The 26,898-nt window shown below is 39.1% G+C and overlaps 1 protein-coding gene across 1 annotated transcript in view; it reads left to right on the forward strand.

Annotated features, from left to right (window-relative positions):
• LOC108707439 (seizure protein 6 homolog) overlaps positions 1-26,898 on the forward strand; it is a 356,731-nt gene that overhangs the window by 312,985 nt on the left and 16,848 nt on the right. Inside the window, exons 9-11 of the mRNA XM_041581718.1 lie at positions 402-540; positions 9,269-9,465; positions 12,214-12,408. Of these exons, the coding sequence (XP_041437652.1) occupies positions 402-540; positions 9,269-9,465; positions 12,214-12,408 (531 nt within the window). The remainder of the gene's footprint in view (positions 1-401; positions 541-9,268; positions 9,466-12,213; positions 12,409-26,898) is intronic.

Genomic DNA, 26,898 nt, shown 5'->3' on the forward strand with positions numbered 1-26,898 from the left:
AACTCGGCAGGTCTCAGATGCTAGATTTTCGGATTCAGATTTTTTCCATCCTCGGGTTTTATAAATTCTGAAAAATTTGTGATTTTCTTTTTCATGAAAAATTCGGATTTTATACAAATTTTTCGGGTTTTTGGCATTCGGAATTGAGTAAATAACCCCCTTAGTATAGATTAGTGATCTGCCATATATCTCCTGCTGCTTTCACAAGTGGATGGTGGATTTTGGGAAAATTGTAGACCACAAATGGAGGCTTGTGAGCAAGTTAAAGATCACTGGTTTCAGTTCTTACTGTTTGGATTGATAGAATGTGTTCATTCATTTGATGTGTTGTGTTAAATGAGCTTGATATAATGAATACGCCAAAGAGTTTTGACCACGTCTCCCTTGTCATCTCCACCCAGCTGTTTGCAGTGGAGAGATCACAGATTCAGCTGGGGTTGTGCTGTCCCCAAACTGGCCAGAAGCTTATGGGAAGGGTCAGGACTGCATTTGGGGTATACACGTGGAAGAAGATAAGAGAATTCTACTGGACATCCAAATGTAAGTTCTGTTTTGTGGCTTGGCATACTGAAATGTTCTTGCATTTAATATATATAATATATTATTATTATATATATATATTTCTATTTTCCTATCTTTTCATTGCCCGATATGTTTTCAGCATACAAAGATACAGAGGTACAGAAATCTACAAAATTCTAGATATACCATCATTTTCGGTGGACGTCAACATTTCAGGTTAAAGGGGTTGTTCATCTTAACGTTAACTTTTAGTATGATGTAGAGAGTGATATTCTGAGACAATTTGCAATTGGTTTTTATTTTTTATTCATGGTTTTTGAGCTCCAGTATTTAGCTTTTTATTCAGCAGCTTTTCTGCAGTTAGAGCAATCTGGTTGCTAGGGTCCAAAGTACCTTCTCAACCATGCATTGATTTGAATAAGGAATATGGATAAGAGAGGACGTGAACAGAAAGACGAGGAATAAAATGTAGCAATAACAATAAATGTGTAGCTTTACAAAGCTTGTTTTTTAGATGGGGTCAGTGACCCCCATTTGAAAGATCGAGTCAGAAAAAACGGCAAATAATTAAAAACCCATACAAAAAAATAAAGACCAGTTGAAAAGTTGCTTAGAATTGGTCATTCTGTAACATGCTACATTTTAACTTGAAGGAGCAGTAACATCAAACAAATGAAAGTGTTTTTAAGTAATGAATAAATAATGTACCGTTGCCCTGCACTGGTACAACTGGTGTGTTTGCTTCAGAAAGACTATTACAGTTTATGCCATGGGGGGCAGCCATTCAAGCACAAGACAAATGGTAGATATCAGATAAGTACTGTAGAATAACATTATATACTATAGAGCTTATCTGTTATCAGCTGTGTATCCTGTGCCTTTTCTTATTTTTCAGCTTTGAATGGCTGCCCCCACAGCTACCCAGCAACTTGTTTATATAAACTATAGTAGAGTTGCTGAAGCAAACAAATCAGTTTTACCAGTGCAGGACAACACTGCATTATATTTTAATGAATTTAATATACTTTTAGTTGTTGGTATTTCTGTTCTTTTACAGGTGAATCACTGTTTTAAAAGGGGCATTTGCTAGACTTGTTGTAATCGCACAGATATATTCCTCTATAAAGTCCCTTTTATAGTTTAGTTAGTACAGGTATAGGATCCCTTATCTGGAAACCCGATATCCAGAAAGCTCCGAATTATGGAATAGCTGTCTCCCATAGATTTCATTTTATCCAAATAATCCAAATTTTTAAAAAGGATTTCCTTTTTCTCTGTAATAATAAAACAGTAACTTGTACTTGATCCCAACTAAGATATAATTAATCCCTATTGGAGGCAAACCCAGCCTATTATTATTTAATGTTTACATGAATTTCTAGTAGACTTAAGGCATGAAGACGCAAATTACTGAAAGATCCATTATCCGGAAAACCCCAGGTCGCGAGCATTCTGGATAACAGGTCCCATGCCTGTACTCAAATTCAAGTAATTGTAGTGTCCATATTCATAAACTTTATTTCCCTGTTCACATATCTGTGAATATTATTATACTTACGCGAATTCTGTTATTTATACAGTGTAGGAATATTCTTCTTAGAATATGTATCCTTGACCTAGAGGAGAAGCAGTATTCTAGTGATTAAGACCTTCACGTCAAGTGGTATGGAATAAGCCAGGCACAGGTGGTTTGAGATGTCAACAAAGCGAGACAGCTTAGAACCATGAAAGATGCCTTGTGTTTTCACCCCCATTATAGTGGCAGGTACCTGTCAGGCTGTTAAACATCACGGGCCCAGCATGCTGGCAGAAGCACAATCAGCACAGAGTAACTGTCAAAATCTAGGGGAAACTAATATAAAAATAAAATACTAACAATATAAAAGCAGCCAGACAGAGATTGAGGCATTTAATATTAATACTGATGATCCATCCCGATATGCAATGATGTATTCTCTGTCCGCAAGCTTCTCCCGATCTATTTCGTTTAGAGGAGACAGAACATGTGAAGACTCCTGGGTGATTATTATTAATATACATCTTTGCTTCTCCCGTTAATTAATATATTCCTTCATTTGTATATCTCGCCAGTCCTTATCTCTTGCCTGGAGTTGTCATTGCTAAACAAATGATGGGAACAAACGATCCCTCTCTGTTTCACTACCAGTGGAAAAATTCATTTCTTACTCTACCCCAAAAACAAATGCAGAGAATTGCAGTTTACGCGGGGAGCGCAGGGATTGCAGACACAGACTCGCGGGACAGACTTTGTTTTGAAGGATGAGATAAGTTTAAACACTACAGGTATGGGATCCGTTATCCAGAAACCAATTATCCATCCATCCATTCTATCTATCCATTACAGAAAGGCCATCTCCCGTAGACTCAATTTTATCCAAATAATCCAAATTTTTAAAAAGTATTTCCTTTTTCTCTGTAGTTATAAAACAGTAACTTGTACTTGATCCCAACTAAGATATAATGAATCCTTATTGGAAGCAAAACCAGCCTATTGGGGCTATTTCATATTTACATGATTTTCTAGTAGGCTTAAAGGAACAGTTGAGTGTTAATACAAAAATTACTCATATGAGCCCCAGTAGGTACGAAACGCGTTAGGCCGCCATCTGTATGTCCTAATAAATGATTTGAACTTTTAACTATAATTTTTGGTTTTTGCTTTTGGAGAAGACTCACAACTTTTTGCCGTTTCATTGGCAGAAGCTAATGATTTTTAAATGTGTGCTGGATTTCGTGCAATACCCAGAAGCTTTCTGAGTTTTTGGGCAAAAAAGAAGAGTTTTCTGGTGAAAACTCTGATAAACATCGTAAAATTCAGTTTTCCCGCAAAGCAAATTTTCGGGAAAAAGAAATAATAAATAAGCGTAAAAAACCCGAGTGGATTTGATCGGAGTTTGTAGCTGAAAATGTTGAGATAAAATTGGACTTTGATAAATAACCCTGCAAAGTAGTGTTCTGGCTATTATGTTAGACATCCAGTCACTCCAGCCTTTATACATTACATTTTTGCCTAACTAACTATACTAGAAACATTTTTTATTTTGCACAGCCTATCTATTTACACCGTTTTTATTTTTACACTGAACAATTCCTTTAAGGGATGAATATTCAAATTATAGAAAGATCCGTTATCTGGAAAAACCTCAGGTCCCAAGCATTCTGGATAACAGATCCCATACCTGTGTAAGGTTACAGCAAAAGGGTTTTTTAATTACATTTCTCTCTTCATTTGGTGGGAAAGAAATATCCTCTTTTTTTCAGCCAGTAAAAGTAAATGCAATAAAGCAACTAATTGTGTTATTAGTAGGTGATTATTGCATGCCAGGAGAAATCTATTGAATGCATTACCGAGAACGTTACCGCAGCGTTATAACAAATATTACAGCACATTACATACAGTATCTGCTTTACTGACTCGGCATCTCCAGGGCTGTTTCACTGCCACTGGGTGGAATGTGCCGTTTATTGGATGTTTCTGCCAATGATACACTGATAAAGCAGCAGCTCTGTCATAATATCCATTTACAGTGACATTGTACTGATCCATTGTGGAATTTGAAAACCACAGAATAGCTCTTCTTGCTGCGTGAAACAATGGTATGCCAATGGCTTCAATGAAAATGAACTGATCGGTAAAGCCAAACACGCATTCAGCCATCTTAAAGGGCAAGGTAACCCCAAAATACAATATCGAAGTCGAAGGATTTAGCGCAATTCGTTCGAACGAACAATCGAAGGAATAATCGTTCAATCGAACGATTAAATCCTTCGAATCGGATGATTTGAAGGATTTTAATCCATCGATCGAATGAAATTCCTTCGATCAAAAAAACCTTGGAAAGCCTATGGGGACCTTCCCCATAGGCTAACATTGGCCTCGGTAGGTTTTAGGTGGCAAACTAGAGGGTCGAAGAATTTTTTAAAGAGACAGTACTTTGACTATCAAATAGTCGAACGATTTTTAGTTCGAAACGTTCGATTCGAAGGTCGTAGTTGAAGGTCGAAGTAGCCCATTCGATGGTCGAAGTAGCCATATTCGACCATTCGAAATTCGAACTTTTTTTCCTCTATTCCTTCACTCGAACTAAGTAAATGGGCCCCTTAGTATCCCAGCAAAGACAGGTCTGTTAATCAGCTGCCTTATCTTACATTGTATCAACAGTCTGAGCCACAAGGGTAGAGAATAGAAAGGGACAAACACTGCTTTCAATAGCAATACATATACAAATAGTTCAAAAACCATAGAAAATGTTTAATTAATGTCTATTGCAAAGTTGCTTAGAATTATAATTTCCTTTATTAGGCAATACAGCAAGTCCTTTTGTGCACGTGTCCTTTTGTGAAAATTCAGGTAGCCTCGCCCCTCAACTCGTCCACTGTTTTTATCTGGTAAAAATGTCATGATTTTTTCAGATTTTTTTTCCCCGAACAAAATTTTCGGGAAAGTGTATAAATAAATAAGGCCAAAAAAACCTGTGCGGATTTGGACGAAGATTTTTCCAGAAAATATTGAGATAAATTCGTACTTTGATAAATAACCCTCTAAGGGGGGTTATTTATTATAATCTGAATGCCAAAAACTAAAAAAAAATCGAGTTTTTTATTACTATAAAATACTATTTTTTTGTGAAAAAAAAATAGAATTTTTCAGGATTTATTATACCCTGAGAATGGAAAAAGTCGAATCTGAACATCCGGCTTCTCAAACCTGCCGAAGTTGTATATAAGTCAATAGGAAAACTCCCGAAGATATCCTGATCTGCGCTGGGTTTCGTGCAGAAATCCGAAGATTTTGTGCTTTTCAATCTAGAAAACTTTTAATTTTCTGGAGGAAAATCATTAAAATTTATCAGATTACAATTTTCGTACGATTTTCAAGATTTTTTCGATTTTTTTCCTGTACTGGAATTTTTCAGGGAAAATGTATTCATACTGTAAATAAGGGGAAATAACCCGTGCTAATTTGGTCAGAGTATATTTCAGAAACTAATGAGATAAATTCGGATTTTGATAAATAACCCCCTTAATAATAAGCATTATACTCAGTTTGTATGTATTACTGTGGGACAAATGGACTCTACAACACCCAAAAGACACAAATTAGAGAAAAGAGCAAATGTTCCCAATAAATCCCACAGTATAACTATTCTGGTTTGACTAGTGTAGTTGTTCTTATGAGAGCTATGTGACAATCAGCTTTTGTGTTACTTTTCAAAATCTAATCACCCTTTAATTTGTAGAAAAGCCAAAAGCTCAAGAAGCAATAAAAGAGCTGCCCTCCTCTGATTTATCAGCATATGTTGTTTGTTTATGTGCGTGGGTATTTTTTCCCTACAGAAAATAGATTGTTGTACAGTTTGAAGAAGAAAGGAATATGAAGGAGTCAGTGAGCGGCTACTGAAAGGCTTCCCTGCTAAGTATTTTCCTAGTGGAGATTTAAGTGAAGGCACCACAGTGCCTCAATAGCCTGATAATGCTACAGCATTCAAGACTGGATTGCAAGGCCAAATTCAACATTTGAAAGGCTTCCTTTTTTACATCGTTTTTCAATGTCTTGGAGGTCCATTTATCAACATTTTCAGCGGAAACTTCTAAACTAAAATAAGAAAGATCAGAATATAAACAGCAGAAAGGAAATAAAATCTGCATGATGCAATAAAAAATATGAAAATCTAAAATAGTTGGAGCATTTACTGGAGAAAAAAAAATCTAAAAATCTTTAAAAGTCTGAATGGCTAAAAAAAAGGTCCAATAGGATCAACACACCGCCCATTGTCTTCTATAGGCCCTCGACTGTTTTTTACTGGCGAATTTTGTGGTTTATACACTAAGGGGCCGATTCACAAAGGGTCGAATATCGAGGGTTAATTAACCCTCGATATTCGACTGGGAATTAAAATCCTTCGACTTCGAAGTCGAAGGATTTTAGCGCAGATAGTGCGATCGAACGAGCGAAGGAATAATCCTTCGATCGAACGATAAAATCCTTCGAATCGATTCGAAGGATTTAAATCCAACGATCGAAGGAATATCCTTCGATCAAAAAAACTTAGGCAAGCCTATGGGGACCTTCCCCATAGGCTAACATTGAGTTCGGTAGCTTTTAGATGGCGAACTAGGGGGTCGAAGTTTTCTCTTAAAGAGACAGTACTTCGACTATCGAATGGTCGAATAGTCGAACGATTTTTAGTTCGAATCCTTCGATTCGAAGTTGAAGTCGTAGTCGAAGGTCGTAGTAGCCCATTCGATGGTCGAAGTAGCCCAAAAAACACTTCGAAATTCGAAGTTTTTTTTACTTCGTATCCTTCACTCGAAGTTAGTGAATCGGCCCCTTAATAAATCTCAAATTTTTTGCGTTTTAGAGAAATAAGACAACATGAATTTTTAGATAAAAAAATTGATTCGTGAAAAAACCAAAAAATTTTAAATAGGCTCCATAGACTATTGTACGGTAAATATTGTATTGTAAAGGGATACTCCCTTTACATTTTTAAAATAACTATTGTCATAATGGATTATTATATAGTTAATAAATTACCCCTTCTTGTAAAAGAGAAGGATAATATAAATTACTGAAGAGTTAACCATATACAAATATAAGGTTGAATGCTTAGTGTTTTTTTACAGGTCATGGAACTCCGAGGTGACTTCTAATATCCTCATATTTTTTAACAGGGGGTACTTTATTTATTATAATACCCAAGTTTCAGTGTGTCATGTGACAGAAATGACATCACTAAGCTCCGATTATAACCAATGACATCACTAAGCACTGTTTAAGGATATAATTCATAGGCTATTCATGGCTCTTATGTATTAAATATTAATGTTTAATATATGTATTTGTTTACTTTTTTTCATTAGATTTAGGGAATGGCCACTGGTTGGGGTTTTATTTGGAAACTATTGCTGCTAATTCCCACAGACAAGTACTTTATATGTGGCCTGTGTACAACTGTTTTACCTTTGAATACTAGAAATGTCAGGGATTATTTTGAATCTTTCCTTCTGTAATGAATGGTCATCAGATTCACTTGGAAATCTTTGTGCTGGTCAGTAGATTTTGTTGGCAGGTGAGCACCAAACACAAAGACAGGAGTAAAATGCTATACAGATGGGCAATTATAATGATCAGTGTCAGACTGGAATGTCCAGGCCCACTGGGGCTGCCACTTCGAGAAATGGGCGCGAGGAGGTTCTTGCAGTCAAACAGAACAAAATAACTTTATTTGTCAGAGACAAATGATACACAGATTATTTACATCAGTAAAGAGGCATTTGCAGAATATATAGGCACACAGCTCAGACAGTAGAGGTAGATACAGGTGCATGCCCTGAGGATGTAGTCAAGGCAGTACAGCTTCCCTCTAGGCAGAAATACCTCAAATGTGGTCTGGATGTCACCCAGTGGAGTGGTCAGGGAGGAGAATCTAAAGCCTGACACCCTCTCCTCTGTGTCCCTTCACTATAGGCAAATCTTATAGCCTGGGAAGCTACTCCCTGTTACACCTCCTTGATGGAGCACAAAGTTGCTCTTTCTATCTTCCCTCACTGTCTTACTCTCCTAGAGAGTCTATAACAATTATCCCCGGCATTGGTCCTCCTAGGGTAAAAGGGCTTTACTGGGCCTTGGTGTACCCAGTCTCCCTGGAAAAATCAAGCTGGATCAGCAACCAGAAGCCAAAGAAGAAGATCCACCCTTCTCACTCTATACAACTCTATACACTATCATACCTCCCAACATTTTATAAATAGAAAGAGGGACAAAATATGTGAGGCGGGTAGCTTGCCGAAATTTGATTTGGCTGGGAGAGATACCAGATGATATCTGCAAACAAAACAATTGCATGATCATAGGTTGCACAGTCGCTCATTAGTGCTTATAAGGAAAATGCTTAATGGGGACTTTCCAGAACTCTAGAATTACATTATAGGTTGGATTCCAATAATACTGTTTCCATTACAAATAAGGCATGAAGATACGTGGAATGTTCCAAAAAACCTTTTTATTACAGGTTCCTACGAACCACCTGTGGTGGTGCCATGGTCGTACACCTTCAGCTAACCATACATGGGCCAATCTCTGACCCCTTTCTTCCAATCAAGTCACTGGCTTCTCGCTTCCTTATCTGCTAATGCGCCATGCACTAGACAACATGGAGCATCTGCAATTGAAATTTTCAAACCTTCCTCAAACCCAAACACACCATTATCCATAGCTTAGGCACAAAATAGTTTAAAATTCCAACATGGAGAACTACAGAAAAATTCAGTTCAGATTTCCTTTGACTACCACTTTAGTCTACATTCAAAAAGTAAACATTCCCTTTTAGATCTGAAAATACGTAGGAATTAAAATTATATGTGATTTATATGGCACAAACAGGTATTTTACATGAATTTTCTCTCTTTCTCAAATTTTAATCCATAGCTCCGCTGCCCTTTGTCTCTTGATATTTGCTTCTATCTTCTTTACATCAAGCTTTCCTTTCATCCAGCTTTGTCATTAAATGGCAGCTTTATGATAAATCATCTGTTTGGTCTATTAAGTGTTTAGCTGGTAATTACCTAGGTTTTAACAGCCCACAATTAATTTAGGATTAGCTTTCTGGATTGTTCTCATTGTCTTGCTTCCTCTGCTTTTGATGAATTTTCATATTGGCCTTATCTTTCTTGGCCAGATTTTTGATTATTCTTTTCTTTGCCTCTTTAATGCTCCTTGCAGCCTACGGATTGGCGACAATGATATTCTCACATTCTACGATGGTGATGATTTGACGGCCCACGTCCTTGGTCGGTACACGGGGACACACAATCACTTCAAACTCTACACAACGATGGCAGATGTCATCATCCAGTTCCAGACAGACCCTGGAAGCAGTGTCTTTGGCTACCAACAGGGCTTCATCATCCACTTTTTTGGTAAATTGGCTCTAGTAAAAAGGCTTCTACATTGCACCAGTGCACTTATTTACAGTGACACAAAGCATTTTACTTTCATCAAAATAAAAGAAAATTTGGTTTTGGGTTTTTTCATGGATTCATTCCATGTCCCAGCTACATTCATTTGAACCACTTCTATTTGTGTGCAGGCACGCAAGCAGATCTAATTTATACCAGCGAAGATGGAGCAAGGAGCAGATTCTCTCAACCTGAAAAAAATACACATGCTCAGAGCAGCGGAGCTGATGCTCCTTCTGCCCGTAGCCAAATGTCTGATTGGCTGCTTTTAATAGAATTAAGCAATTACAAAGCAGCCATAATCAATACATACTTTACTGGGGCACTGTTTCCAATGAATGTTTGCATTGGCCCTATTGAAGTTGGTATTATTAAGTCTTGCAGCAGAATAATTTTTGGGCCCTGTCCCCTAAAGCTTGGGGAAGGTAATCTATTGTGCATACATTATGTTAGGACATCTATTCAAAATATATCCCCATTATACCCCCATTTTTTACAAGCGCTCATTCAGTTGAGCTTATGTACAAAATTGTAAAAAAAATGTGCATAAACTAATAATAAATGTAATTTTTTTAGACCTACATACTGTACCTAATTCTACATATTAAAAGGAAACCATAATTCTCATATGAACCATTTCCCAGCCTGCCTTAGGCTCACAGTATAATGCAATCCCTCCCTCACTTTGTTCCTTTGTCAAGTGGATTATTGCTGGAGAATCTGTGCACCGCCCACTATAAAATGCAGTGGGACTTCAAGTCCCAGAATCCATCACTTTACAACAGACCAAAGTGAGTGTGAGGGTTGTTTTACACTGTTGTTATCCGGAAACCCGTCATCCAGAAAGCTCCGAAATATGCAAAGGCCATCCCCCATAGACATTTTTAACAAATAATTCTAATTTTTAAAAATGATTTTTCTTTTCGCTGTAATAAAACAGTACCTTGTACTTAATCCTAACTTAGATATAATCAATCATTATTGCAGGCTAAACAGTCCAATTGGGTTTAAAGGAATAGTTCAGTGTAAAAATAAAAACTGGGTAAATAGATAGGCTGTGCAAAATAAAAAATCTTTCTAATATAGTTAGCGAAAAATGTAATGTATAAAGACTGGAGTGATTTGATGTATAACATGTCAGTCAGATTACTACTTCCTGCTTTTCAGCTCTCTTGGTTTACACTGACTGATTACCCTGGTTACCAGGCAGTAACCAATCAGAGACTTGAGGGGGGGCCACATGGGTCATAACTGTTGCTTTTGAATCTGAGCTGAATGCTGAGGATCAATTACAAACTCACTGAACAGTTATGTCCCATGTGGCCCCCCTTCAAGTCACTGACTAACTCAGAGTTATAGAGCTGAAAAGCAGGAAGTTGGATTCTGGCTGTTTTATTAGACATCTGTTCACTCCAGCCTTTATATATTACATTTATGGCTAACTAACTATATTAGAAACATTTTTTATTTTGCACAGCCTATGCATTTATCCAGTTTTTATTTTCACACTGAACTATTCCTTTAATTAATGTCTCAATGATTATTTCAGTAGACTAAAGGTATGGAGTTCCAAATTACAGAAGGAACCTTTACCTGGAAAACTGCAAGTCTTGAGCATTCTGGATAACAGGTCCCATACCTATATTTTCCCCAGAGTCTGCAGTGCGGTTTGAATGGAGCTAAATGAATTTGCAGAAGAATCCATCCCTTCCTTCCATTGTCCCGATTTGTCCTCTTATCTCTTTAAGAAGCTCTGGTGCTTTCAATTCAAGGATGTGTGAGGGGACAGTCAGCAGTCTAGTGGCTCAGTGAGTTTGCAAGGGCAGAAAGTGTAGTTTTGTACAGTGGAAGAAGCTATTAGGCAGGGGTCTCTGATGTGTGATTTCATTCCACACACTTTGGGCACTGGGATTTGTTCAGCGGTTCTGTGCTCTGCACTATGGACACCTTCCAATAATAACTGAAAAATTAAAGTGAATGGACATTCATCGTTACATAGTTAAATTGGGTTGAAAAAAGACAAAGTCCATCAAGTTCAACCCCTCCAAATGAAAACCCAGCATCCATACACACACCCCTCCCTACTTTTAATTTAATTCTATATACCCATACCTATACTAACTATAGAGCTAAGTATCACAATAGCCTTTGATATTATGTCTGTCCAAAAAATCATCCAAGCCATTCTTAAAGTCATTAACTGAATCAACATCACAACATCACCCGGCAGTGCATTCCACAACCTCACTGTCCTGACTGTGAAGAACCCCCTACGTTGCTTCAAATGAAAGTTCTTTTCTTCTAGTCTAAAGGGGTGGCCTCTGGTACGGTGATCCACTTTATGGGTAAAAAGGTCCCCTGCCATTTGTCTATAATGTCCTCTAATGTACTTGTAAAGTGTAATCATGTCCCCTCGCAAGCGCCTTTTTTCCAGAGAAAACAACCCCAACCTTGACAGTCTCCCCTCATAATTTAATGATCTTCCATCCCTCTAACCAATTTAGTTGCACGTCTCTGCACTCTCTCCAGCTCATTTATATCCCTCTTAAGGACTGGAGTCCAAAACTGCACTGCATACTCCAGATGAGGCCTCACCGGGGACCTATAAAGAGGCATAATTATATTCCCAACACACTGCCATTTAGTGTTTAACTTGCATTTATATTATTTTCAGATACCATGCACATAATATATTTATTTACCTTGCAGAGGTGCCAAGAAATGACACTTGTCCTGAGTTACCAGAGATCCTGAATGGATGGAAAACCACCTCCCAGACTGATCTGGTTCATGGAACAGTTGTGACCTTTCAGTGTTATCCTGGCTTTGAGGTGGCGGGAGCAGAGCTGCTCATGTGTCAGTGGGATCTTACATGGAGTGGAGATCTGCCTACATGTGAAAGGGGTAAGAGTTGAGACCAATCCACTCAGCAAAGATCAATATTTCTATTTGCTCGTCATACACTGTGTAGTCAGTGGGATACTAATTTACTGCATATTATTTATCACAATATTAATTCTGGATTGTATTAGTAAGTGGATATGGAACGATTAGTAAACTGATTTGTTTTAAATCAACCATTGTTAAAAAACCATTTAGGTGAGGCAGCCACCCAACCATCTTCCCAATGAGTCTGAACCTATCCAGTAAAATAATTTATATTCAAGACCCTTTTTAGCCCTTCTACTTGTATTCAATATCACTGCATTAAATTGCACCTTCAAGTTGTGTCCATATGCTTTTATATTGGGAACAGAGGTAGACACATTGTAATCACAGGTAAACCCAACTGGGTGGCAGCTACAGGGTTGCCATGGTGGCCCGCATTTATGACCACAGGGTAGTCACACCAAAAGAATAGTGCTCATACGTCACGTCACAAGTGCAAGCACATCAGCCAAAATTGTGTCTACACCTCCTCCTGGCAACCCCAGTTACACTGAAATAATGGGGGTATCTGCTGCATTGTGGGTAAAAAAACCTTGTGATGCATCTGAAATTGCACTTTGCACATTGTAGTTGTAGTTGTAAATTACCTCTTAAGTCAGAGGTTGTAAGATAGTGATAAATGCACAGTGGACTTTCACCTAAACAATTATTGTAACTACAAGAACCATAAAAGACACCATCCTGACTTTATCCCAAAAAGTATCAGCACAATTGGGCCCAATTCAAGCCAAAATGCAAATTACATGGGTTTTATCACATTGGATGCAATTCCACCTGGTGGCTGCAATTATGCTGGTGGGGGGCGGCACTGCATTATGCATAATAACATGGTCCTAAATTTTACTTTACACACTGCAGTTTTGTAACTTGTGAGTAAATAAACTACTTGTGTTTTGGGCTGTTTTACAAGCCAAACCTTAAGATATGTACCTCTGTAGCTCCGCCTCCACCTCTGATTGCTCAATCACATCCCCCATGCCATCTTATTGACCTCCTCCAATAGTGCCCTCCACAATGGGGCGAATTAGGTCCAGGATGGTGAGCTACTGTGGACAACTCTGAAAGCCTGGCTCATTACTACTGCAGGGGTGCTGAACCCCACTGCTGGACGAGTACATATGGTACATAAAATTAGGGATGCACCGAATACACTATTTTGGATTTGGCCGAACCCCCAAATCCTCCGTGAAAGATTCGGCCGAATACCGAACCGAATCCGAATCCTAATTTGCATATGCAAATTAGGGGTGGGAAGGGGAAAAATGTTTACTTCCTTGTTTTGTGCCAAAAAGTCACACAATTTCCCTCCCCACCCCTAATTTGCATATGCAAATTAGGATTCAGATTCGGTTCGGCCAGGCAGAAGGATTCAGCTGAATCCGAATCCTGCCGAAAAAGGCGAATCCCGAACCGAATCCTGGATTCGGTGCATCCCTACATAAAATACAGCATTTCTAGCCATATTAATTTGTAGGCTTTAGCTCTCTTTAATGAACCACTAATGAAACCTGGGCATACACTGATGAAGCCTTAACCACCAATTCTGAAGCATTATCATTTACCTCTTATACTCACAATATACAGGCAGTTTAGCAGGGAATTCTGCCAGCTCAACTGGGGATGGGAAAGGAATCTATTACCCCATTAGGAAAGGTTGCAGCTGAGTTATTTTAATTAAACTGTGTACATTCTTCCAGATAAACTTATTGAGAAGATATCTCTGTGTATTCTAAACAGGGATTATATTCTTTTTTTATTCCTCTGCTCCTTTGTGTTTCCCTGTAGTCTTAGCTCTTCCTTGTTTATGGAGCTTTGCAAAATTTAGCTTTCTGTGTTTCCATGGCAATGCTACTCATGCCTTTTTCAAAACCAACTCATCAAAAGGATCAAGTGTGTGTTCTTTTGGAGGTTCAGAGATTGCATTACTCACAGCAGGGTCTTATACTGTAATAAAACTTTGTCTTTTTTAAGTTAGTACTTGACTTTGTGCTGCTTTTATATATCTGTATTTGGCCATTTCATAAGCAGAGTGTGCTGCTGCACATCATATCCTGTGTGCCGAAAATTCATTACAAAAACGCTGGCAACTTTTCGTTTTTGAAGCAGGATTGTCTGCAAAAGTCCTAACAAACTGTTTTTGGGGAACCGGTTTTCTCCCGACATTTCCTAACATTTAGAACATTAATTTTACAGTGGGCTCATGTGTAGGGCATTATATAAATGCTCTTGTCTTTATTAAGGTTCCCTGGACATTTGTAATAAAAAGTGGTAACTTCAAGCATTTGCACCAACATTTATAATAAAGACCTCCATACAACTTTAAATTACCTACCGTATGCAAATTGACCTAAGCGCAAGATCACTAGCGAATTTTCGGTAGGCACAAATGAAAGCTAGCGCATCTTGGCTATGAAATGCTCACACTGTCGAAGTAGCGAAAGGTCGCCAGCGTTCGGCGACCAGGGTGCAACTTCGCATTAGTGAATTAGTAGTTCACTAGCGAATTTGAGCCTGGCGAAGTGGTGCGATGTGTGCGAAGCGGTCGCTGGTGACAATCGCCCTTTAGTGAATCAGCCCCTTGAACTTGAGCGATTGTTTGTGTATGTGACCAATTTTAAAATGGGCAGGACTAGAGCTGAACTGTATAGTGGTAGAAGAAGATAGATCTAGGTTACATAATAGAAATATATTGTGACCCAGCACTGTTGTGACCCAGCCCACTTTTTGCTGTTGTACTAGGAAGGAAGTCAGCCATATGCAACGTGATGAGTAGCGGCCTTAGCACACCGATTGAGGGAGTTTGGCTGTCGGGTGGAGGGCCCTGGTGGCTGTGAGGAGGACCCTTGGTGATGCAGCCCCAATGGGAACCCAATGCCTCAGTCCAACCATGACTTATTACACAGACAAACCTGAAACATCACTTATTATTGCACTATTGTACTAATTGTAGCTCTGCCCTCTAACAGTGGCATTATTATAGATGCAGCAGGGCCAAAATCACAAGTCAAAAAGAGATGACACAAAAAAAACTGCAATCATCCATTCTACGTTGTACTGAGGCATTGGGGGCTCACCGGGGCTGCAACACCAAGGACCCTCCTTGCAAATACCAAGGCCCTCCATCCGACGTCCAACCTCTACTCCACACGCTCACAACACATTACATACCACTGACCTCCTTCATTTTCCTTAACAGGGGAAATGGGCTTGTGTTTTAGGGCCCATGTCTGACCCTGTCCCCATCCATCACATGTCCTGAGATCCTCAGGTATTTACACTTACATTCCTGCCCTTTAACCTGGATTTTGGCAGCTTTAGAGCCTTCACAGGGCTAAATCAAGCTGTAGCTAACCCCAACATTAAATTGTTTTAAGAACAACTTTACCAACCTGTAATCAATGAGCGCAGAGATGAGTGAAACTGCCCCATTTCAATTTGCCAATTAATTCACAAAACCATAGAACAATTTGGGAAATAACCAGATTTCACCAAATGTACTGAAGTCAATGGGTGTTTTTCACCTTGATTTCTCTTGCACAAAATGCATTGGAGACTATGGGCATTTTTCCAAACATATTTTCCCCTAGCAAAACAAAGTGCAATAGCGAAACTCTGTCACATAAACAACCAAGAATTTTTCTTCAAATTTGTATCAGCCAGAAAAATATTCTTATCCCTAAAGAAGAGCATTAGAATAGTGAATATTCATGTGTTAAATAAGTAATGGATATGTGTAAGCATAAAAACATCTGATTATAGTAAGATAACTCATCAAAGTAGAATATTGGCCCAGGTGCTCCTGCCCCAGGCCCTCAGCTCAGGGGAGAGGACAATCCGTATACCGAAAAAAAGAAGGCTTAGGAAGCCACATATAGATTAGACGAAAAGTAAGTTGATTAAAAAGTAGAAAAAAAACGTTATCTAAATAATCATTTTGAGCCTAATGCATTTTGTGTCCCTAAGACACTTAATCATAGGCTAGAACACTTACAACACCATATCCATATTTAAAGGGCATGTAAAGGCAAAAAAATATAATCCCATTTTTACTTTCTTTAATGAAAAAGAAACCTATCTCCAATATACTTCAATTAAAAAATGTGTACCGTTTTTATAAGAAACCTGACTGTATGCAGTGAAATTCTCCCTTCATTTACTGCTGTGGATAGGAATTGTCAGATGGTCCCTAACTGCTGAGCAGGGAAACAATCATACTTATGAACAGCAGGGGGAGCTCCCGCCTTACTTCCCAGCCATGCAGAACTCAAGCAGCTTTGTTTATGACGATCCCTAAGCAGCCCAGACCACACTGAGCATGTGCACAGTCTTAGTCTTGCAAAGATGTGTAACAAAGTTACAAGATGGTGACCCTCTTTAGCCAACTTTGAAAGCATAAATTATTTGTTTGATTAGGCTTGTGGTGCAGTAAGTTCATGTTTATATTTAGTATACAAAATACAGCATTTCTACCCTTATTTTATTTTAGACTTTACATGCCCTTTAAAGGCCCAAACACCAATGCAAAGGAAGGGGAGGGGAAACTGACAGATCCTATTACAAAGCCAATTGCAAATTTAAACCCAAATAGATGGTTGCTCAAATCAATTAAAAAAAGACATAAATACAAAAAGTACTTTACATCATAGTAATAATAAGTTTATTCACAGGTGAACAACTCCGTTAAGTTATGTGATGTTCCAAGGAAGGCAGAACATTCTATTTTTGATTCCTGCCTCCTGTGAGACAGAGACAATGTGCATCAGTCACTTAGGATATGTATGAGTTAACGGAATGTTTAATGAACACATCTGTGAATAAAATAAGACCTGAATGAAGCAAGGATGAAAGCGAAATCTACCAGCTAATTAGGCTGCCTGAGTGCTTTAATTGGTCTCATCTAACTGGAAATGTGCTTTCCACCCACCTAACCCTCTCCTACACTCCTTTTTCACTCCTACCCATTCTAATGATTGGAGTTTGCCGTACATGCTCAGCCTCTGTGTTCGCATTGTACCATGAAAACGGCATCATAACAAGGCCTGTCAATTTTTAAAATAAGAGTAAGACACGGAATTCAAAATCCCACGGAGGTTAGTTATTTTGCCACTAATTAAATCTCAGTAGAAAAATTAAACATGACATTTTTCTGTAGCTGCAATTATTTAAAAACAAAAAAGGTGGGGTGTTTCCGCTCTTTATATTGTTCTGTTCTGTTCCCTCAAGTTGTAATGTGTTTTTCGTTTTTCAAATTGCAACCAAAATGTACGTGGTCAGGTCACGTTACTTCTATTCAGTAGAAGAAGAAGAAGATGGAGATGAGGAGCAAAGGGGGGTAGTTATGAAAGGGATATATACACTGGATTTACTTTTCTAACAAAGTCCAGTTTCTTCTAAAACACAATTGCTTATAGTGACTATGGTGTAGAGGTATGGGATCCGTTATACGAAAACTCGTTATCTAGAAAGCTTACAGAAAGGCTGTCTCTCATAGGCTCCATTTTATCCAAATAATACAAACATTTAAAGATGATTTCGTTTTTTTCTCGGTAACAATAAAACAGTAGCTTGTACTTGATCCCAACTAAGATATAATTAATCCTTATTGGAAGCAAAACCAGCCTATTGGGTTCATTTAATGTTTATATGATTTTCAAGTAGGCTTAAAGGAGAAGGAATAGCATTTTACACTTGGGGGTGCCAAAAGTTAGGCACCCCCAAGTGACTACTTTTACTTACCTGACACCCCAGCCGGCGCTTCTATCAGCAGAAAAACGCACCAGCCCGGGGTTCTTCTAGCGACCACAATGGAGAGATCCTCTTCCTGCTTCTTCGGGTCTTCTCGCAGTTGCGCAGGCTCAGTAGAGCGGAAAGCCAGACTTTAACGAAAAAGTCGGCTATTTCGCTCTACTACGCATGTGTCTGAAAACCGATGAAGCAGGAAGAGGATCTCTCCGTGGTGCTCGCTAGAAAAACCCTGGGCCGGTGCGGTTTTCTGCTGATCAGAGCACCGCCCCATGGTGTCAGGTAAGTAAAAATAGTCACTTGGGGATGCCTAACGTTTGGCACCCCAATTGTAAAATGCTATTCCTTCTCCTTTAAGGGATGAATATTCAAATTACAGAAAGATCCATCATCCAGAAAAACGTCAGGTCCCGAGCATGCTGATAACAGGTCCCATAACTGTATAAAGCAATTCTATTTTTCATAGTATATTGTTTAAGACTATTCTATATTTTAGGCTGATTTTGCTCTATAATAAGACAAAACCTATGCCATATCTAGGCAGGGGCAATTCTGCTCTGTCCTGAGGGGACCTTTCCATTTATATTGACAGGAGCAGGGGATCTCCACCTCTTTTTTGCTTGATGAATCATGTAGCGGGAGATCTCAGGGAGATAAATTTAAATATAGACAGTGCATATGAATAGTCGGGGGGGCACACATTGTAGTAGCTAAGCATGCTGGGACACATACAGTAGAATTTGTGCAAGAGGTGGGTTTATGAAGGGTGCCTGTGGATTTAGAAGGCCAAAATGAAAGTCACAAGGTCGCCTTGGCCTGCTTGAAGGGCTCACAATCACTCTAAAACTGGCTGAGATCAGTACAACTTCTCCAAGAAGACTGTGGCGCAGTCCTCATTCCGCGCAGTCTGGAGGGCCCTGGTGGGATGTGAGCCAGGTGGGTCCACAACCCCGCTACTTATCTCGCACAGAGATTTGCAGTCGCCGTGTGTCACACTGTTTGCTAGTTCCTGTTTTGAAAGATAATTCAAACTTTAAAGGATAAGTTAAACTTTGCTGCATGTTCTAGAATTGTTTTTTCTAAAGAGTTTTCAGTAAAACCTCTACTTACCTGAAAGTCCGTAGGCCTGTGTAGTTCCTCTGATTTCTTCACCTTTCAAGGCAGGACCCAATGCACTGCAAACTCTGTGCTACACTGGGTGTTTGGTCAGTCGGTGGGCCTGGGTGCAGGATTTGCACATGGTTCCCCTCCTTCTAGGCCTCCCAACCAGTGTCCGATTGGGATGCCAGGGGCCCACCAGAAAGTCTTAGACCTTGGGCCCACCAGAAAACCTAAAACCATGAACCCACCAGAAAACCTTAGACAGAGGACCTTTCCAAACTATTATTTCTCCTCTACTTACTCAACCACTTTATTCTCCTAGGGGCAAATTCACTAAGATGCGCCAGGCGCAACTTCGCCGCACTTCGCCAGGCGTAGTTTCGCCAGCGCTCCGCAAATTCACTAAAATCTGAAGTTGCGCTCAGGGGTAGCGTAAGGTTGCGAAGTTGCGCTAGCGTTGATTCGCTATGTAAAGCGAAGTTACACTAGCGAAGGCTAATTTGCATACGGCGCAAAATTCAAATTTCAATGGAGGAATACGTATCAGCACTACAAATGCCAAGAAAACCTTCAAATCATCAAATAAAAATTTTCTTTTGCCCTACACATGTGCCCACTGTCTAGGTAAGTTGCCATGAGTCAGGAAATGTAGGGGGGAAGGAGGGGATCTTTTTCAGCCTATCGCCCATAATGTAGAAAACACGCCAGCGTTTTTTGGGACTTAGAAAAAATTTTGACTTTTTTTGAAACAATCCCTATCTATTCTATTGCGCTTCGCCAGGTCTGAGGTGGCGAAGGAAGTCTAGCGTAAAAGGTAGCGTTCAGTACACTTTGCAAGTTAGTGAATTTGCGTAGTTACGTCGCTAGCGAAAATTCGCCTGGCGTAAGGATGCAAAGTAACACTAGCGAAACTACACCAGCGTTCGTTAGTGAATTTGCGCAGTAACGAAAATGCCAAATGCTAGCGAATTAACGCTAGTGTTCGGTGCTTCGGCGCTTAGTGAATTTGCCCCTTCGTCTTTTATATAATTACAATATTCTCCCATTACTAAGCATTTTTTCCTTTAAAGAAATAGGGAATGTCCATGAAATAGGCCAAATGTTTAGAAACAAGAGGGCCCACTAACACCTGGGCCCACCAGGAGTTTTCCTGGTATCCCGGTGGGCCAGTCCGACACTGCTCCGAACTCAATGTGCCTCCCCCTCCAGACGTTTGCAAACGGTTCTGTGGCGCAGTCCTCATTTCACTCTCTCTGGAGGACCCCAGTGGGGTGTGGGCCAGGTGGAGTCGCACCTCTGCTGGTTACCCCACTGCATTGGGGACAATGATTTGCATTCGCTGGTAGCACTGTTTGCTAGTTCCTCTTTAGAAAGACAATTTGAAATGTAAAGGGTAAGTTAACATTTCTAAGACTAGGGTATTTTGTAACATGTAAAAGTCAACTTAAAGCTTGTACTTCCCCTTTAACATACAAAGGCTTACTTGCTTGTGTAGTCCAGCTATCATATGGAAATACACATATTTTTTTCCTTTCAGAAATCCATTATCTTATTAGATAGTAATTGTCAGTTGCAGCTCTTTGGCTAATGACAACATTATAATTACTCTATAGAAAGAACAAAGGAGTGAAGTTGGGGAGAAAGAGATGAATGATAATTACAGCCTACATAGAAATCAGATAAGAAAAATATTTGAATGCATCTGGTTGCCATAGTAATAGAATTAGTAAGGATATTGTAAATTCTTTGCTTTTTAAAAGGTTTTTTGCACTTTTTTTTGTATGGTCTTGACATTTCTATGTTGTTGTAATTTTATTGTAATTGTATTACCAGTTATAGTTTAATAATAGTAATGTGTTATAATAATATATGTGTAGGAAGAAGGGCTTTCTACTCACCTATCCTGTATTATTGGGGTCCCCAACTTTTTTTACCTGTGATCCACATTCAAATGTAAAAAGAGATGGGGATCAACACAAGCATGAAAATAGTTCCAAGGGATGCCAAATAAGGGATGTTATTGGCTATTTGGTAGCCCCCTATGTGGCCTGACAGTCTACATGAGGTTCTGTTTGGCAATACACCTGGTTTTTATGCAATTAAAACTTGCCTCCAAGCCTGGAATTCAAAAATAAGCACCTGCTTTGAGGCCACTGGGTGCAACATTCAATGGGTTGATGAGTAACATGTTGCTTGTGAACCACTAGTTTGGATAACTGCTGTATCGTATACGCCAATATTGACCCACCAGAGGGATATTCTCCCTAGTGGGCCTTACCCAAGTGAAATTGTCCATCAGGTCTTATTTATTTCCATCACAAACTTTTATATAACAACTATACGGTGTTATATAAATATAAATACACCTATATATGTATATTTTTATTCTTAACCACATCTAAGGTTTGTGACAGTGTCCCTCACTGAATTCAGTGAATTCTATGGTGGGCCCTAAGGAGTTTTGACGACACTGGCCAACACCAGGCCTCCCATGCTGCCTGTTCGGATTTGACCCTGAAAGCCTCTAACTTGTTAGTCACCCCTCCATGCAGGTCCTCTCTTGCCGAGTTCACGGGCGCCATCTTCGTCCGAGCGATCTTCCTGTACTGATTTGCGTTTGGCGGCGTATGCGCAGTAGGAGGCATTTGCTGGTTGGATCTACTGCGCATGAATTTCACAACATTTCTGATTTCTTTTTTTGGAAACTACGTGACTTTCGGCGCATGCGCAGTAGATCCAACGGGCAAATACCTTTTACTGCGCATGCACCGCCAAATACAGGAAGAAGAGCAATCGGACGAAGATGGTGCCCGTGAACTCGGCAAGAGAGGACCTGCATGGAGGGGTGAATAACAATTTAGGGGCATTTGCCCGGGGGGAGGTAGGCCGGGGGGGGATGGGGGTCTACGAGGGCGAGGGGTTTTGTGCCAACAGGGTTTCCTTCTCCTCTAAGCAGTGGAAACAGTTTAAATAAAAGATAAGGATTAAAGCCCTAGGGCGAAGACCTGGTCCTCTAGAAGTCTTTTGGCCTGGAGGGAAGGCATATTAGGCTCCTGGTGATAGGGTGTTTAAGGGCAGAGACACTGGGGCAGATTCGGGGACAAATCTCCTCTTCTCCGGGGTGACTAATCTCCCTAAATTTTATTTAAATATTGAGATAAAACCGATAATTACAGGTGAAAATGCGTCAAAGCAAACAAGAATCGAGCTAAAGTTTCAAATATTGTTGCTGCTATTCTGTTCCTTTTTTTTTATCCATATGAAATAAAATATCGGGCTAAAATACGTTTTAAAAAAACCAAAGTTGTGCTCCATTTTTTTCCGGCTTTTTTCCCCGATAACAGTGTTTATGACATTTCCTGCTTCATATCTGTTTCTGTTGAGATTATCGAAAATCCCAAAGACTGAGTGGCCAGAAAATGCCTTGGATATAGCTGTTGCACACCTCTCTTTATTGGTGTCTAGCAGTGTGGTAGACTCTATTAACGTCCTGCTGATAAAGATCTCGTAGATTTGTTTCCACTCCTGAGGAGCATGTAATGACATTGGGATACTGAAATGAACACAAACAGCGCCTGCTGGTTTAACGGCATCACTTCAAGATGGGTGTCAGAATAGCTCCTGAGACAGAACAAGGCAACTTTAATTTGAATAGATACTTTCTTGTATATGGGTAACGTTAGATACAAGCAGTCGTTTAAATGCTCGGACCCATCAGATCCTGTGCAGGCCATATGCCATCAGTCTGGTTCCTGACAGAAGATCTACCAAAAGGGTCTGGCCATACACAAAGTCAGGACAGCTAATGAGCCCCCTAATAAGTTACTGAAAATGTGGCAATTCACATAGGTAGTGCATCGTAGGCTGTTGGGTGGCATTGGGTACAAAGAACCTGCATTCATATAGTGGAACCCATGACATGCAGTCTACCTGTATTTTGTGGCATCTGTTAATATGTATATAAAAGGGATCCTGTCATCGGAAAACATGTTTATTTCAAAACGCATCACTTAATAGTGCTAATCCAGCAGAATTCTGCCCTGAAATCCATTTCTCAAAAGAGCAAACTGATTTTTTTATATTTAATTTTGAAATCTGACATGGGGCTAGACATTGTCAATTTCCCAGCTGCCCCAAGTCATGTGAATTGTGCCTGCCATGCTTTCTGGCAGGCTGCTGTTTTTCCTTCTCAATGTAACTGAATGTGTCTCAGTGGGACATGGGTTTTTACTATTGAGTGCTGTTCTTAGATCTACCAGGCAGCTGTTATCTTGTGTTAGGGAGCTGTTATCTGGTTACCTTCCCATTGTTCTTTTGTTTGGCTGCTGGGGGGGAACTTGCAGTAAAGAGTGATTGAAGTTTATCAGAGCACAAGTCACATGACTGGGGGCAGCTGGGAAACTGACAATACATCTATCCCCGTGTCAAATTTCAAAATTGCTCTTTTGAGAAATGGATTTCAGGGCAGAATTCTGCTGGAGCAGCACTATTAACTGATTATTTTGAAAAAAAAAAAAAAATTCTTCAGAATCCCTTAAAGTAAATAAGTAAGTAAGTGTTGTTCACCTCTAATTTTAGTATTTTATAGAATGGTCAATTCTAAGCAACTTTTCAATTGATCTTCGTTATTTTGTGTAAAGTTTTTTTACTTATTTGCTTTCTTCTTATTTTTTTAAATACGGGTCACTGACACCATCTAGGAATAAATGCTCTGTAAGGCTGCATATTGTTATGTCTGCTTTTTATTACTCTTCTTTCTATTCAGGCCTCTCCTATTCATATTCCAGTCTCTTATTCAAATCAATGCATGGTTGCTAGGGTAATTTGGACCCTAGCCACCAAACTGGAAAGCTGCTGAATAAAAAAACGAAATAATTAAAAAACCAGAACTAATAAATGAAAACCAGTTGCAAATTGTCTCAGAATAGTACTCTCTATATAATAATAAATGATAACTAAAATGGGAACAACCCCTTTAATAAAGTATCTCAAGCCTTATTCTTGTAGATAAACCAACACCAGACTATAAAATGGCAAGCATATTTTGTTGCTATTAAATACAAGCACATAATTACTTACCACGAATGCCAACTTCCAGCCTCTCTCCGTGTCTCTGTAATGCCTCATTACATTTTGTCTGCCTTTAAGAGTTCCCTCATAACCGTCACCTTCTCATGATGATGCACTGAAATCAGCAACGCATTGTGTAACGGCTCAAGTGTCATGCAGAGGAGTGAATGGCATATTCAAGCTCAATTATGGAAACCAAGGATACTAAATGTTCCAAATGGCTATGTCTATTTATGTAAAAGAGAGCTAAGGTATCTTTACCATATATATATATATATATATATATATATATATATATATATATATATATATATATATATATATATATTAGACTGGAATATGAATAGGAGAGGCCTGAATAGAAAGACGAGTAATAAAAAGTAGCAATAACAAATATATAGCCTTACAGAGCATTTGTTTTTTAGATGGGGTCAATGACCCCCATTTGAAAGCTGGAAAGAGGCGGAAGAAAAAAGTCAAATAATTCACCTACAAAATATAAATAACGAAGACCAACTGAAAAGTTGCTTAGAATTGGCCACTCCATAACATAAGTTAATTTAAGTTAATTTAAAGGTGAACCACCCCTTTATTTAATTTCCTTCCATGACTAAATTCTATCACATTCCCTTTCTACATGTTTTTAAACTTCACCCGCTAGAACAGGGGTCCCCAAACTTTTTTTTACCTGTGAGCCACATTCAATTGTAAAAAGAGTTGAGGAGCAACAAAAACATAAAACGTTTTCCTGGGATTGTTAAATTAAGATTGTGATTGGCTATTGGTAGCCTCTATGTGGACTGGCAGCCTACAGGAGGATTTGTTTGGCAGTACACCTGGTTTTTATACAACCAAAACTTGCCTCCAAGCCTGGAATTCAAAAATAAGCACCTGCTTTGTGGCAACTGGGATCAACATCCAAGGGGTTGGTGAGAAACATGTTACTCATGAGCCAATAGTTGGGGATCACTGCTCTATGCCCTCATACAGTCGCCACAGATATATATTATCCCAAAACTAAACTAGTAAATCTCTTTCAGCCCCTTACACATGGTTATGTCAATAGACACATCAAAGTTTTGCCTAGTGATGGTAACCTTTAGCTCACATTAGTGGCAATACTCTTGTTAATACTGGCACCAATTCTCTGATCCTGGTTAATTCACCATTTACATTACTCTGTATAGGGAAAAAGTTAGGCACACTATTGTAACAGTAACCACGGCCTGGCAAATACATACTGTCCCTAAACTATAGTATGTAGAACAATAAAATAAGAAAATCTGAAATCACTTTTTACCAACACTACTCTACTCATTAGAGTAGAGCAAAAAATACTCTTTTTAACAGCACTCACTGAAGTCCAGATGACTCTCCTGAAGTCAAGCAGACACATACTGTATGTCATTATGGCTCTATAGATGAAGTTCTGGGAAGCGCAAGTGAGAGCGAGTTACATCACTATTATTTTCTATAATGGCATTACAATTCCTGCTATGATTTCTACATTAAGATATCCTCCCTTCGCCATGCAACACTCCAATTAAGTGCTGAACAGTTGTGGGCAGCATCTGGTAACGCTCAGAGTGCTCAGTTGTGAAATGCTGCCTGGCCATAAAGGAATTGTAGAGGCACATAACAGATCATTGCTCTGGCTGCTGGGTAATGTTTAAAGCAAATGCTATTTATGGTGTCAGAGTGTTCTGTAGTGTAATGTGCTCTACCTAATGAGAACTTCATTTCAGTGATACCACTTGAAAAATGTCTGAGAACAGCACTAATTATAATAGTCAAAACTGCCCACCTGTGCCGTCCCAAGAAACATGCCCTAAGAAACACACATTTAACATTTAACATTGTGCCAGCTGGAATCAATATATTTAAGAAATGGGAATTGTTTAAAGTAGTCTTTTTCTCCTACTTTTAAATAACAATCTGGAAGAGAAAGACAAGAGGAGATCATCTAAACAATGTGTATTTCCGTAGACTTCCGACACCATGGCAAATAAAACCTAATTTTCAGAGTTCAGCGCTGACTGGAGACACATACAGTAAAATATTATCGATCCCACAGCTCAGATGTATCGATCTTCTGGACTTAAATTATACAGAGTTATGCTTGTTCATACCCCTCCAACAAACCCTAGTGCATATTGATACACATACCTATACAGATCAATATACTCACTTATATAAATTATTTATTTATACCTATACATAATTAACTGTAGATATTAAGATCACAATATCCTATGATATTATGCTTGTTGAAGAAATCATCAAATTCACACTTAAAGGCATTTATATAACGTCTGTGAATTAATACTGGCATTAATATAATGTGCCATCACATCACCCGGCAGGGCATTTCACAAACTCACTCTCCTTACAGTAAGGAACCACTTACGATGCTTCAAATGAAAGCGGTAGCCTCTGGTGCCTTAACCGGTGTTGTAACAAAAAAAAAAGACACACGTCAAAAAAATTTCACCGCGCGACAAAATATACTTTAATGGGCATCGGCGGCGAATT

Source organism: Xenopus laevis, chromosome 2L (genome assembly GCF_017654675.1).
Source record: "Xenopus laevis strain J_2021 chromosome 2L, Xenopus_laevis_v10.1, whole genome shotgun sequence".
Taxonomy (NCBI): Eukaryota; Metazoa; Chordata; class Amphibia; order Anura; family Pipidae; genus Xenopus; species Xenopus laevis.